General features: G+C 37.6%; 1 protein-coding gene across 10 annotated transcripts in view; it reads left to right on the top strand.

The window, feature by feature from the left end:
* Positions 1-12,159, top strand: part of GOSR1 (golgi SNAP receptor complex member 1) — a 39,202-nt gene that overhangs the window by 957 nt on the left and 26,086 nt on the right. For 5 of the 10 annotated variants that reach the window (XM_086359900.1, XM_086359904.1, XM_086359906.1 and 2 more), the window contains exons 2-4: positions 2,047-2,161; positions 8,159-8,246; positions 8,590-8,697. In XM_086359900.1, coding sequence (XP_086216026.1) covers positions 2,047-2,161; positions 8,159-8,246; positions 8,590-8,697 — 311 coding nt within the window. Of the gene's footprint in view, positions 1-2,046; positions 2,168-8,158; positions 8,247-8,589; positions 8,698-12,159 lie in introns of all 10 variants that reach the window. The other 5 variants (XM_086359898.1, XM_086359903.1, XM_086359905.1 and 2 more) reach the window with 1 other exon arrangement.

Raw genomic sequence — 12,159 nt, 5'->3', positions numbered from 1 at the left:
GCCTCTTGGTCTAAAATACTTCATTCTAAGTTCATGGGTACTTGGCTGTCATACTTTGAATATGCTCTTACTTGATACTTTATACTGCTGCTGCTAAGTCTTGTCAGTAGTGTCCGACTCTGTGCGACCCCATAGACGGCAGCCCACCAGGCTCCCCCGTCCGTGGGATTCTCCAGGCAAGAACACTGGAGTGGGTTGCCATTTCCCTCTCCAATGCAGGAAAGTGAAAAGTGAAAGGGAAGTCGCTCAGTACTAGAGAAGACAGTTACTAATTACAGAGAAGTGTGCTAATAGTTTAAAACGTATTAAAATGCTTATTTGAAATGTGTGTGCTAGCTAGAAAATATTTTTAAATTATGTAGAGGTGGTTATTGGTATCTTTAGTCATTAGGCTATACTGTTTTGAAGCATCGTGCTATAATAATTATAGCAGCTTATCTTTTTGTTGAGTATACTTGCTTTACAGTGTTGTGTTCGTTGCTCTTGTACAGTGAAGTGCATCAGCTGTGTGGATACATCTATCCTGTCCCTCTTGAACTCCCCCCGCCTCTCCCATCCCACCCATCTAGGTCATCACAGAGCAGGAGCTGAGCTCCCTGTGCTGGGGCTCCCTGTTCCCACGAGCTATTTTAGGCATCTCTCTCTCTAGTCACTAAGTCTGTGTCCGACTCTTTGGACCCCATGGATTGTACCTGCCAGGCTCCTCTGTCCATGGGATTCTCCAGGCAAGAATACTGGAGTGGGTTGCCATTTCCTTTTCCAGGGGATCTTCCCAACCCAGGAATCGAACCCAGGTCTGCTGCATTGCAGGCAGATTCTTTACCAACCGAACTATGAGGGAAGCCCAATTTTTTTTTTTAAAGTAGTGTATTTATGTCAAACCTAATCTCCCAGTTCATCCCACCCTTCCCACCTGCCTCTGTGTCCAGCAGGTTTCTTCCCTGTGGCTATAGTTCTGTGCCAGGTGCTTTAAATAATGATTAGTAATGCATAGAAAAACTCTGAAGGTAAAGATTTATAAAGCAAAAAGCTGAGATTTGTAGGTTAAATCGATTGTGAATAAATCTCAGAGCCAGTTCTCAGAGAACTTTAGGCTGAGCTGAGATTGTGACGTTTAGTCTCTGGGAAAATGTACTTCACTGTATTACCTGCATGGCGCTTCCTACATCTGGTTGCTGGTTAGTGTATTGAAATGTGTTTTATATTCTTATTCCTGAAAGATGAGATGTTTATACTATGTGTTCTATATTCCAGTAGTTTTATTTTGACCTCTACTTCATCATGAATGAAAGTACTCATTTCTAGATAAGAGTTACTGGACTGGCTTCTCTCACTCAACTTAGATGCCAAACTATTACATGATGCCAGTTTCTCTCCATGTATGTTTTCTTCTGTTCGCTTCAAACTTATGCTCTTATTTCTGTCATACTTAGAGTTGACCTTGTCGGTAGCACATTGTTCATTTACTGTTAAACTCAGCCTCTTCAAATATCTTTCAGTAAGCTTGTCGAAAGATAGTTTTTTAAATCTTTGTCAGTGATTTTTTTCTCTTTAACAATCACTCACTCTGTTGTTAAGAATTTCATAAATTTCATAAGCCTAGTAAAGCTTTGACACTTAAAGAGATAGGATAATCCCTGTCAAAAATAGTGATGATTTCTTTTTATAAAATTAGCTGGTAAATGGATACAGTGCTGGTCATAAACCATATTCAGTTCCTTTGGTGATTTGTTCTCTTCTGTTTTCCCCTGAGTTACAAAATTTTAGTTAACTGCTATAGAAATAATTTCAGGGACGTTAGAACAACATTCGTTGTCTAGCTGTCTTTAGGATAAAGCCGAAAATTTGCATTTCCCACTATTTCTCCCCTTTTTGCCTCATCTGAAGTTTAATAAGTGACAGTGTGTTTCCATGGGTAAGTGTTTGGTTCACATCTTCTAGTACTCTAGATGTATGATCGTCTTCATAGTTTGTTTTCTTCAGAAGCTTTGTGTTGTTTATAGGACTTTTTGTGTCTAATTATTTGCTTTTGTAATTTTGTTAAAGATCTCAGGAAACAGGCTCGACAGCTGGAAAATGAACTTGACCTGAAACTAGTTTCCTTCAGTAAACTATGTACAAGTTACAGTCACAGCAGTGCCCGAGATGGAAGACGCGACAGGTATAGGTACTACCAGATTCTCTCTCTTTTGCCTTATAGTTATATAATATTTTTAAAGCATTAAAAAAAATAAAGTAAAATATATCTCTGTAACTTGGTCTGTTGGTGAATTTTTGGTGGTTTTTAAAGTGATTTATAAAAATTATTAATTCATTTTATATGAATTAATGTCAGAGACTGACATTTATTTGGAATCCTTAGACAAAAAGTGTGTTGGTATCAGGAGGGAAATGCTAAGGTTTAAGAATGAGTTCATCAGAAGTAAATTTCTGTTTCATCCCGTATAAGGAAATGTTGCTTTGCCCACGTTGTGTTTCTTATATTTTCTGATTGTTAAATGGATCTGAGGGACTACTCAAATGCAAAGTATACCTACTGCTATTCTGGTGTTTTAGGATTAATCTAATGCAGTGTATATGTCCTCACTGTTAATGATCCAAGCTATTTTAAATTTTGGTTCTTTTTTTTTTTTTTTGTATTGGGGTATATCTGATTAACAGTGTTATGATGATTTCAGGTGAACAGTAAAGAGACTCAGCCATACATACACATGTATCCATTCTCCCCCAAGCTCCCCTCGCATCATCCAGGCTGCCACATAACATTGAATAGAGTTCTCTGTGCTATTCACTAGGTCCCTGTTGGTTATCCATTTTAAATATAGCAGTGTGTACATGTAATGTTTGTTCTTTTTTGAGAAACTGGTATACTACTCTTTGAACAGATGTAAATGTAGTCTTATCTTTGAATCTCACTTTAGGTCATCCACTTATTTAAAAAAATATTAGGAAATACTTAAGACAGGAAGATAGAAGGAATAATATAATGGATCCCTGTGTGACTATCTCCCACTTTAAGAAATAATCATTATCAGTTCATTTGAAGCCCCTGATGGCATCCCATTTTCTCCCTCCCTATAATCTCCATATGTTTTTACTACGTATATTTGTGTTCCTGAACGATTCATAATGGTTACTTTTTAACTTGCTTTTTTGTTTAACATTATTTAAAAAAAAATTTTATTTATCTTTGGCTGTGCTGGGTCTTCGTTGCTGCATAGGCTTTCTCTAGTTGTGGCAAGTTGGGGCTACTCTTCGCTGCGGTGCTGGGGCTTCTCTTGTTGTGGAGCACGGGCTCTCGGGCACTTGAACTTCAGTAGTTGTGGCTCCCAAGCTCTAGAACAGAGACTCAGTAGTTGTGGCACATGGGCTTAGTCGATGTTACTATTGTAATTGTTTGGGGGCACCGCAAACTACACCCTTGTAAGATGGCAGAGTTAATCAATGTGTGTGTTCTGACTCCTCCATGGACAGGTCGTTCTCCCTTTTCTTTCCCTCTCCTCAGGCCTTCCTATGCCTTGAGACACAACAATATTGAAATTAAACCAATTAATAATTCTACAGTGACCTCTAAGTGTTCAAGTGAAAGTGTCTGTCACTTTAAATCAAAAGCTGGAAATGATTTTAAGCTTGGAAAGGAATTCATACTGAAAATCGAGATAGGTCAAAGGCTAGGCTAAACAACCAAGTTCTGAACACAAAGGAAAAGCTCTTGAAAGAAGCTTAATGCTGCTGCTCCCGGAAGCACACAAATGATAAGAGAGTGAACAGCCTCACTGCTCATACAGAGAAAGTTTTAGTGGTCTGAACAGATCAAACCAGCCACAGCATTCCCTGAAGCCAGAGCCTAATCCAGAGCAAAGCACTAACTCTGTCCAGTTCTGTGAAGCTGAGAGGGGAAGCTGCAGAAGCTAATCGAGGTTGGTTTGTGAGGTTTAAGGAGAGAAGACATCCCTATAACGTCAGAGAGCAAGGAGAAACCACAAGTGCTGATATATTCATAGAAGTTGTAGCAAGTTATCTAGCGGATCCAGCTAAGGGAATTAATGAAGGTGGTGACATTAACTAGCAGGTTTTCAATATAGATGATACAGCTTTCTATTGAAAGGTGTCATCTAGGACTTTCACAGTTAGAGAGAAGTTGATGTCTGAAAGCTTCAAAGGACAGATTTACTCTCTTGTTAGGGGCTAATGCAGCTGATGACTAAGTTGAAGCCATTGACCATTAACCATTTCAGAAATCCTAGGGCCCTTAAAGATTGTGCTAGATCTGCTCTGCCAGTGCTCCATAAATTGAACAACAAAGCCTGGATGATAACACATGTGTTTACAACAGAATATTTTAAGCCCACTGATGAAACCTACCCTTCCGAAAAAGATTCCTTTCAAAATATGACTGCACACTGACAATGCACCTTGTTCACCCAGGAGCTCGCATGGAGATGTACAGTGAGGTTGATGTTATTTTCATGCCTGTGTTAGTGTCCGTTCTGTAGCCCATGGATCAAGGAGTAATTTCAACTTTCAAGTCTTATTACTGAAGAAATAATAAATAATGGAAGCCGCTATCTATCTATCTTCCTGTCTTAAGTATTTCCTAATATTTTTTTAAATAAGTGGATGGCCTAAAGTGAGGTTCAAAGATAAGACTATATTTACATCTGTTCAAAGAGTAGTATACCAGTTTCTCAAAAAAGAACAAACATTACATGGCTTCCACAGATAGTGCTTCTTCTGATAGGTCTGGACCGAGTCAACTGAAACCCTTCTAGAAAGGATTCACCATTCTAGATGCCATTAAGAGCATTAAGATCACAGGAAGAGGTCAAAATAATGTTACCAGGTATTTGGAAGAAGTTGATTCCAACCCTCATGGATAACTTTGAGGGGATTCAAGACTTCTGTGGAGAAAGTAACTGCGCGTGTGGTGGAAATAGCAAGAGAATTAGAAGTTAGAGTTAGAAGTGGAGTCTGAAGCTGTAACTGAACTGCCACAGATGATAAGTTATTTCTTATATATATTTACAGATAGATATAGATACAGATACATGTATACATATGGATATATATGGGCTTCCCCAGTGGTAAAGAACCTGTCTGCCAGTGTAGGAGACATAAGAGATTTGAGTTCAATGCCTGGGTCAGAAAGATCCCCTGGAGGAGGGCATGGCAACCCACTCCAGTATTCTTGCCTGGAGAATCCCATGGATGGAGGACAGACAGGCTATAGTCCATGGGATTGCAAAGAGTCGGACTTGAGTGAAGCAACTTAGCAAGCGCACATGCATGGATATATATGTGTGTGTGTGTGTCTAAGTTTCTTATAGATAAATGGTTTCTTGAGATAGAATCTACTTCTCCTGGTGAAGATGCTATGAAGATCGTTGAAACGACAACAAAGTATTTAGAATATTACATAAACTTAGTTGATAGAGCAGCAGCAGCAATTGAGAGAATTGACTCCAATCTTGAAAGAAGTTCTGCTGTGGGTAAAATGCTGTCAAATAGCATCGCATGCTGTAGAGAAATCGTTCATGAAGAGTCAGTTCAACAATTTCAGTGTTGTCTTATTTTTTAAAATTGCCACAGCCACCCCAGCCTTTACCAGCCACCACCCTAGTCAGTCAGTAGCTATCAGTATCAAGGCAAGACCCTCCATCAGCAAAAAGATTACTCCCTGAAGACTCAGGTGATGGTTAGCATTTTAAAGCCATAAAGTATTTTTAAATTCCAGTGTGTACATTGTTTTTTTTTTTTTTTTCTTAAGAATAATACTATTGCATACTTAACAGATTACAGTAAAGTGTTAACAACTTTTATGTGCACTGAGAAACAAAAAAATTAGTGTGATTCACTTTATTGAAATGCTTGCTTTATTGTGGTGGTCTGGAACTAAACCCACAGTATCTCTGAGGTATACTTGTACTTTTATGACTCCTTTAAAGGGGGAAACTATTTGAAAACATTCCATCAGAAATTCTACAACAAATTGAGGATGAGTTTGTGGGGTTACTTCACTCTCACTGTCCCTTTTAACAAGAAACCTAGGGCCATGGGGATCCAGTGCATCTTAAAGCATTTGTTGCCCAGATTGAAAGCACGTCATAATGAATAAACTCAGTGATGCCCAGAATTTTTCTTCCAGGAGTTATTTTTTTTACTTTCTGTGTTTTGAGAACTATGTGGTCTGTGAATCACCACATACTTACGAAATGCATTACATTTAACTGAGTCTCAGTATTGTGGAGAGGATATTTTCCCTCATTTCCCTGGACTCATACCTCCCTGAGGTGGTGAATGTAGAGATTGCCTCCTCATTCATTCAGCAAGGATTTTAATGAGCATCTGCCATGTGCCAAGCACTGTTCTAGGTGGTAGGCTTGTATCTGTGAACAAGATAGAGGCAGTTTTCTTCCTGATGGAGCGTACATCATTGGCCCATTGTTCTTTTTCATATATCTGGTAGGGGAGGATCTGCATTAGTAGTGTATAAAGTATTTCCCCTGGGCACATTCTAAGAGATAACCATGGAACCTTGGGTTGACTCTGACACGTAATAAAGAATGAGATATTTTAAGGTGAATGAATTAAAATTTTAAAGAAAAATTTGGACCTAAGCATCCTAAATTGAAAATCCTCCTTATTAGCTACTTTTTGGCTATTTCACTGTTTGTTACTGTTGCTGTAAATGTGTATGTAGAAAAGAAAAAGAGCCAAGGTCAATTTTGGCATTTAAAAAAGAAGTGTTAGTGTTAGTTGCTCGTGTCTGACTCTCTGTGACCTCATGGACTGTAGCCCACAAGGCTCCTCTGTCTCTGGAATTCTCCAGACAAATATACTGGAATGGGTTGCCATTCCCTTCTCCAGGGCATCTTCCCAACCCAGAGATTGAACCCAGGTCTCCTGCATTGCAGGCAGATTCTTTACCGTCGAGCTACCAGGGAAGCAAACTGATGAAGCAACTGCCCCAGGGCAAGACAAAGTCTTAGTAAGAGTGGAGAACATAGTCATTGTTTGGTATTTATCTGTGTTCAGTGTAAATAAGACCAGTATTGAGCTGCTGCTAAGTTGCTTCAGTTGTATCCGACTCTGTGCGACCCCATAGACAGCAGCCCACTAGGCTCCTCTGTCCCTGGGATTCTCCAGGCAAGAACACTGGAGTGGGTTGCCATTTCCTTCTCCAAGGCATCAAAGTGAAAAGTGAAAGTGAAGTCGCTCAGTCGTGTCCGACTCCTAGTGACCCCATGGACTTCAGCCTACCAGGCTCCTCCATCCATGGGATTTTCCAGGCAAGAGTACTGGAGTGGGGTGCCATTGCCTTCTCCGAGTATTGAGCTACAGCTGCTTATATGATAATATATACCACTTGGGGACTTAATGAAGGTTAATGGTTTTTCAGAAGAGACAGAAACTTTCAAGACATTTGGTTTTAGAATTTGAATCTGTCAAACATAAGTTTCACTTGTAAAAATTATGTTTGACTTTCCAGACTTTAGAAGACAGTTCAATACATTTTTGCAAAGCAAAACAGAAGTAATTATATAATCTAAGAGGAAATGTAAAAGATTGATATTAAAACTTCCCTGCCAGATGTAGCTATCTTTATTAGACTTGAAGCCAATTCCTGATTATTTAATATTATTTACTCAGTTTGTGGATTGTTTAAATCTCAATTTTATTTCATTTTGGAAAGAGTCATGGAAGGAAGATAGAACTTAGAGGAAAAAATTTAAAGATTATTTCTCACAGATCTAACGTAATCTCTCTAATACATTTATGGCTCCTCTCACATGCTGTATTATGTAGTTCTGCAGTTTTATTTCACATAATTTGTTCCTTCAGATCCAGCATTTAATTAGGCACTGTCATAGCTTAAGTTATTTTAGTTTGGGAAACAGGAAGCAAGCATTTAGAATTTCTTTGCATTATTAAGATTGGGACAGTCGTACATTCAATTTTATTTAATACTGAATTTAATATTCAGGATGTGTGATCTTTACAAGAAAACTTTAATAAAAATTACATTTTTTTATGAAACAAAAAGAATGTCTCAGGGGTTCCACTTGACCTTTTTAAAAATAATTACCTTATCATTTTAAGTATATTTTAAAGGATTAGGTTTAAGTAATAGATTCTCTTTATTTGAACTTGTTTTTAGCTCTGACACAACACCCCTTTTAAATGGATCAAGCCAAGACAGAATGTTTGAAACTATGGCGATTGAGATTGAACAGCTTTTGGCAAGAGTGAGTACCTTCTGTTAAAGGATTATTTTCCTAGTAACTGTACTTGTTAGGTATGGTACCAGATGATATTAATGCAGACATATTTATTGAAATTACCCTTTCATTCAAGATGTGTGCCTCCCCAGGCCACTTGAGTTTTGATAACGGCCATTCCAAGGTCCTATTTTATTAGCCCTTTTGGGTTATTTTGGGGAAATACCAAATCCTTACATGCTGTCTCTTGTTTTTATTTTTTTGCTGTTAGCCAGAAGGGCATATAGGCATTTAATTTGCTTTTATCTCTTTATCGTGCTTTCTGAAATGTTTGTATGGGTTTTCTTTCTTTCCTTTTTTTCTGTTTTAGCTTACAGGAGTAAATGATAAAATGGCAGAATACACCAACAGCGCAGGTGTGCCCTCCTTGAATGCAGCACTGATGCATACGTTACAGCGACATAGAGACATACTGCAGGTAATACATTGGGCTTGAGATTTTTATGTCATCATAAGAGGCTTTTGAGTTTTCTTTACTCCATGAAGAGAACATGTACGCATGTATTTAGGAGAACAAAGGGAAAAATCTTCCAAGAGGGTAGATGCTGTGCTATGGAAGTTTGTCCTGTTTTGCTTTTTTTTTTCTTGTTACTATAAAATTCTAAAAATGTTTATTAGCTCTGTCTTTTGCCTGGTAAAACTGAATCATATTCATCAGTCGGTAAGTATGTTACTGCTGTGGGAGATCTTGCTACCCAGCTGAAGCAGTGAAGTAGCCAGTGGTCACACATAAGCAGTCATGATGGTTTCTAGTATACTTTCATCAGGCTTTGAAGATAGCAGGGAAGAGAAGTAATTTGCTATATTTAATGTATTGTTTGAGAAAAATATTAAAAGTATACCAATGAAACAAATAAACTCCTAAAAGATTTACATGGGAGGGTGCTGAAAATATAGTAGTACAAATAGGAAGGCAAATTTTTTAATACTGAAAAAATCCAGTCATTTCTAATTTTTAAAACTCATGTTAAAAATAGAAATAGAATACTTTATTTACCTAGTACAGAAATGTGTACATCAGATTAAAATCTATCATCTTGCTTAATAATAAAGTAGTAAAAGCTTTCCCATTAAAAAAAAAGAAGACAAGGATACCCCATAGTCTCCACAGATATCTATTTAACATTGTGTGGAAGTTGTTTGTAGTTCAATTACACAGTAAAAAGAACAAGATATAAATACTGAAAAGGGGGACGAAAATCTGTATTCTGTACTGGTGATAAGATTATATAGCTAATATAATCAAGAAAACTAAACAAAAATTAGAAAAAAAATTCAATCAGTTGATGACTTGCAAAATTAATATATACAGCAAGCAGTTTTCTTATACACAAACAATAACCTGTTAGAAAGAACAGTGGAAGAAACTGAAAGTTTTATGTATAATTTAATAAGAATGTATAGGAAGGACTTACATATATAAAGTTCTCCTGAGGAGCATAAAAGATTTCTCTCTAAATCAGCCTATCCATTGAATGTTCCCTGGTAACTCAGTTGGTAAAGAATCCGCCTGCAATGCAGGAGACCTTGGTTCGATTCCTGGGTTGGGAAGATCCGCTGGAGAAGGGAAGGCTACACAATCCAGTATTCATGGGCTTCCTTTGTGGTTCAGCTGGTAAAGAATCTGCCTGCAATGCAGGAGACCTGTGTTCGATCTCTGGGTTTGGAAGAGCCCTTGGAGAAGGGAAAGGCTACCCACTCCAGTATTCTGGCTTAGAGAATTCCTTGGACTGTATAGTCCATGGGGTCGCAAAGAGTTGGACACAACTCAGAGACTTTAACTTTCATTGAATGTTATCCCAATGGAAATAACAGGGTTTTTCTTGTTTGCTTCATTTTTTTAAAAAATGGCAAAATGCCACCAAAGTTTATTTGAGATTATAGTCATACAAAAATAACCAAGAAGAAAACATGTGAAGATGAAGGTAAGTGGTAAAAGATACCTAGTTCTACCACAGATTAAAACCTGTTAAGAATCTAGAATAATGAAGACCATTTGATTCTGGGAAAAAATTAGATCAATAGAATACAACAGAGTTCATATATAGACCCAAATATGCATGAAAATTTAGTTTCTGAGAAAGGTACTATTTTGAATCAATGGGGAAAAAAGAGATTATAAAATAAATAGAGTTGTTACAACTGGCTAATTTCTGGCAGGGGAGGGGAGGGGGGAAGCACTCAATTTCTATCTCATTCCTCCTATCTAGAGTAAATTCCAAATGGGTCAAAGATTTATATGTAGAAAAAGAAACTATAAAATTTCTTGGTGGTTGAAATTATACATTTCAGGGTAGTAAAGGACTTTCCTGCTGCTGCTGCTGAGTCACTTCAGTCGGGTCCAACTCTGTGCAACCCCACAGACAGCAGCCCACCAGACTCCCCCATCCCTGGGATTCTCCAGGCAAGAACACAGGAGTGGGTTGCCATTTCCTTCTCCAGTGCATGAAAGTGAAAAGTGAAAGTGAAGTCTCTCAGTCGTGTCTGACTCTTAGCGACCCCATGGACTGCAGCCTACCAGGCTCCTCTGTCCATGGGATTTTCCAGGCAAGAGTACTGGAGTGGGGTGCCATTGCCTTCTCCGAAGGACTTTCCTAAGCAAGACCTATTACCAGAAACTTTAACAAGTGATACAGAGATACACTGATAGAAATAAGAAAAAGGGAACCCAATAGAAAAGTGGGAAAAGGACTTAAACTTATTTACAGGAAATGAGTGGCCAAATTCATAAAAAGATGGTCAGCCACATTCTCAAATGAAAAAATGCAAATCAAAATGAGATAAAATTTTTCACCTGTCAGATTAGCAAATACTGAACCATTTGTAACCCATTTATGTCAAGAGTGCAGAAAAATAGACACTCTTCCATTTTCTGGAAATGTAAGTTGTAGCCTTTCTAGAAAGCATTCTAGCACTATCCAAATTTTTGTGTAAGATTGTTTGACCCAGTTATTCTACCAGGCATTTACCCTTTAAATATACCTAGAGAGTACAGTAAAATATATACACAGCTTGTTTATTGAAGCTGTTTTTAACAGCCAGAAAAAGGAAAAAAAAGGTAACTAAATTGTTTATCGTAGGGAATTTATTAAATTACGGTAGTGGTGGCGCTAGTGGTAAAGAATCCACCTGCCAACACTGGAGACACAAGAGACCCTAGTTTGATCCCTGGATTGGGAAGATCCCCTGGAGGAGGGTGTGGCAACCCACTCCAGTATTCTTTCCTGGAGAATCCCATGAACAGAGGAGCCTGGCAGGCTACAGTCCATGGGGTAGCAAAGAGTCAGGCACAACTGAAGCAACTTAGCACTTAGCATGCAGTCATAATTTAAAAACTACATATTAAATTAAAAAAAATATAGATTCAGTTTGCTAATAGGGAAAGATTACTTGATATTTTATGAACTTAAAAGATTACAGCAGACTATGAGTTTTTTTTAGCATAAATGAAAGAAATAATAAACTTGTATATGCAAAAACATATTTCCTGAAAGAAACTGAAAGAAAAGGTGCTCTTTTAGTTCATGGTGCCCCACGTGCATGTATTGTTTTTGCTTCTAAAGGATCAATAGGGGCTCTCTGGGAGGTGGGATTATGTTGTTTTTATCTTTTTAATATATTTATCTGAATTTTTAAAAGCAACGAATATTCCTTAATAACTTAAAAATATGGTAGAAAAAAGGAAATATTCTAAAATTATTTTATTCTTTACGATTCTCTTCATTTGATTGGTTTAGAAATAACTTTCTGCAGGAGTTCCAAAATGATGAAATTTGAAAATAAGCCCCATTGGGTACACTAATGAGTAGAAAGAGCTTCCGAATTTTTATCCTAGGCTATTTGAAGTTATTTTATCTGAGGATTATTTTTTCTTTACAAT

Source organism: Bos grunniens, chromosome 19, assembly GCF_055505025.1.
Source record: "Bos grunniens cultivar Pamir isolate PY7600 chromosome 19, Bosgru_T2T1.0, whole genome shotgun sequence".
NCBI classification, from domain to species: Eukaryota; Metazoa; Chordata; class Mammalia; order Artiodactyla; family Bovidae; genus Bos; species Bos grunniens.
This window is presented reverse-complemented; position numbering and strand designations above follow the sequence as displayed.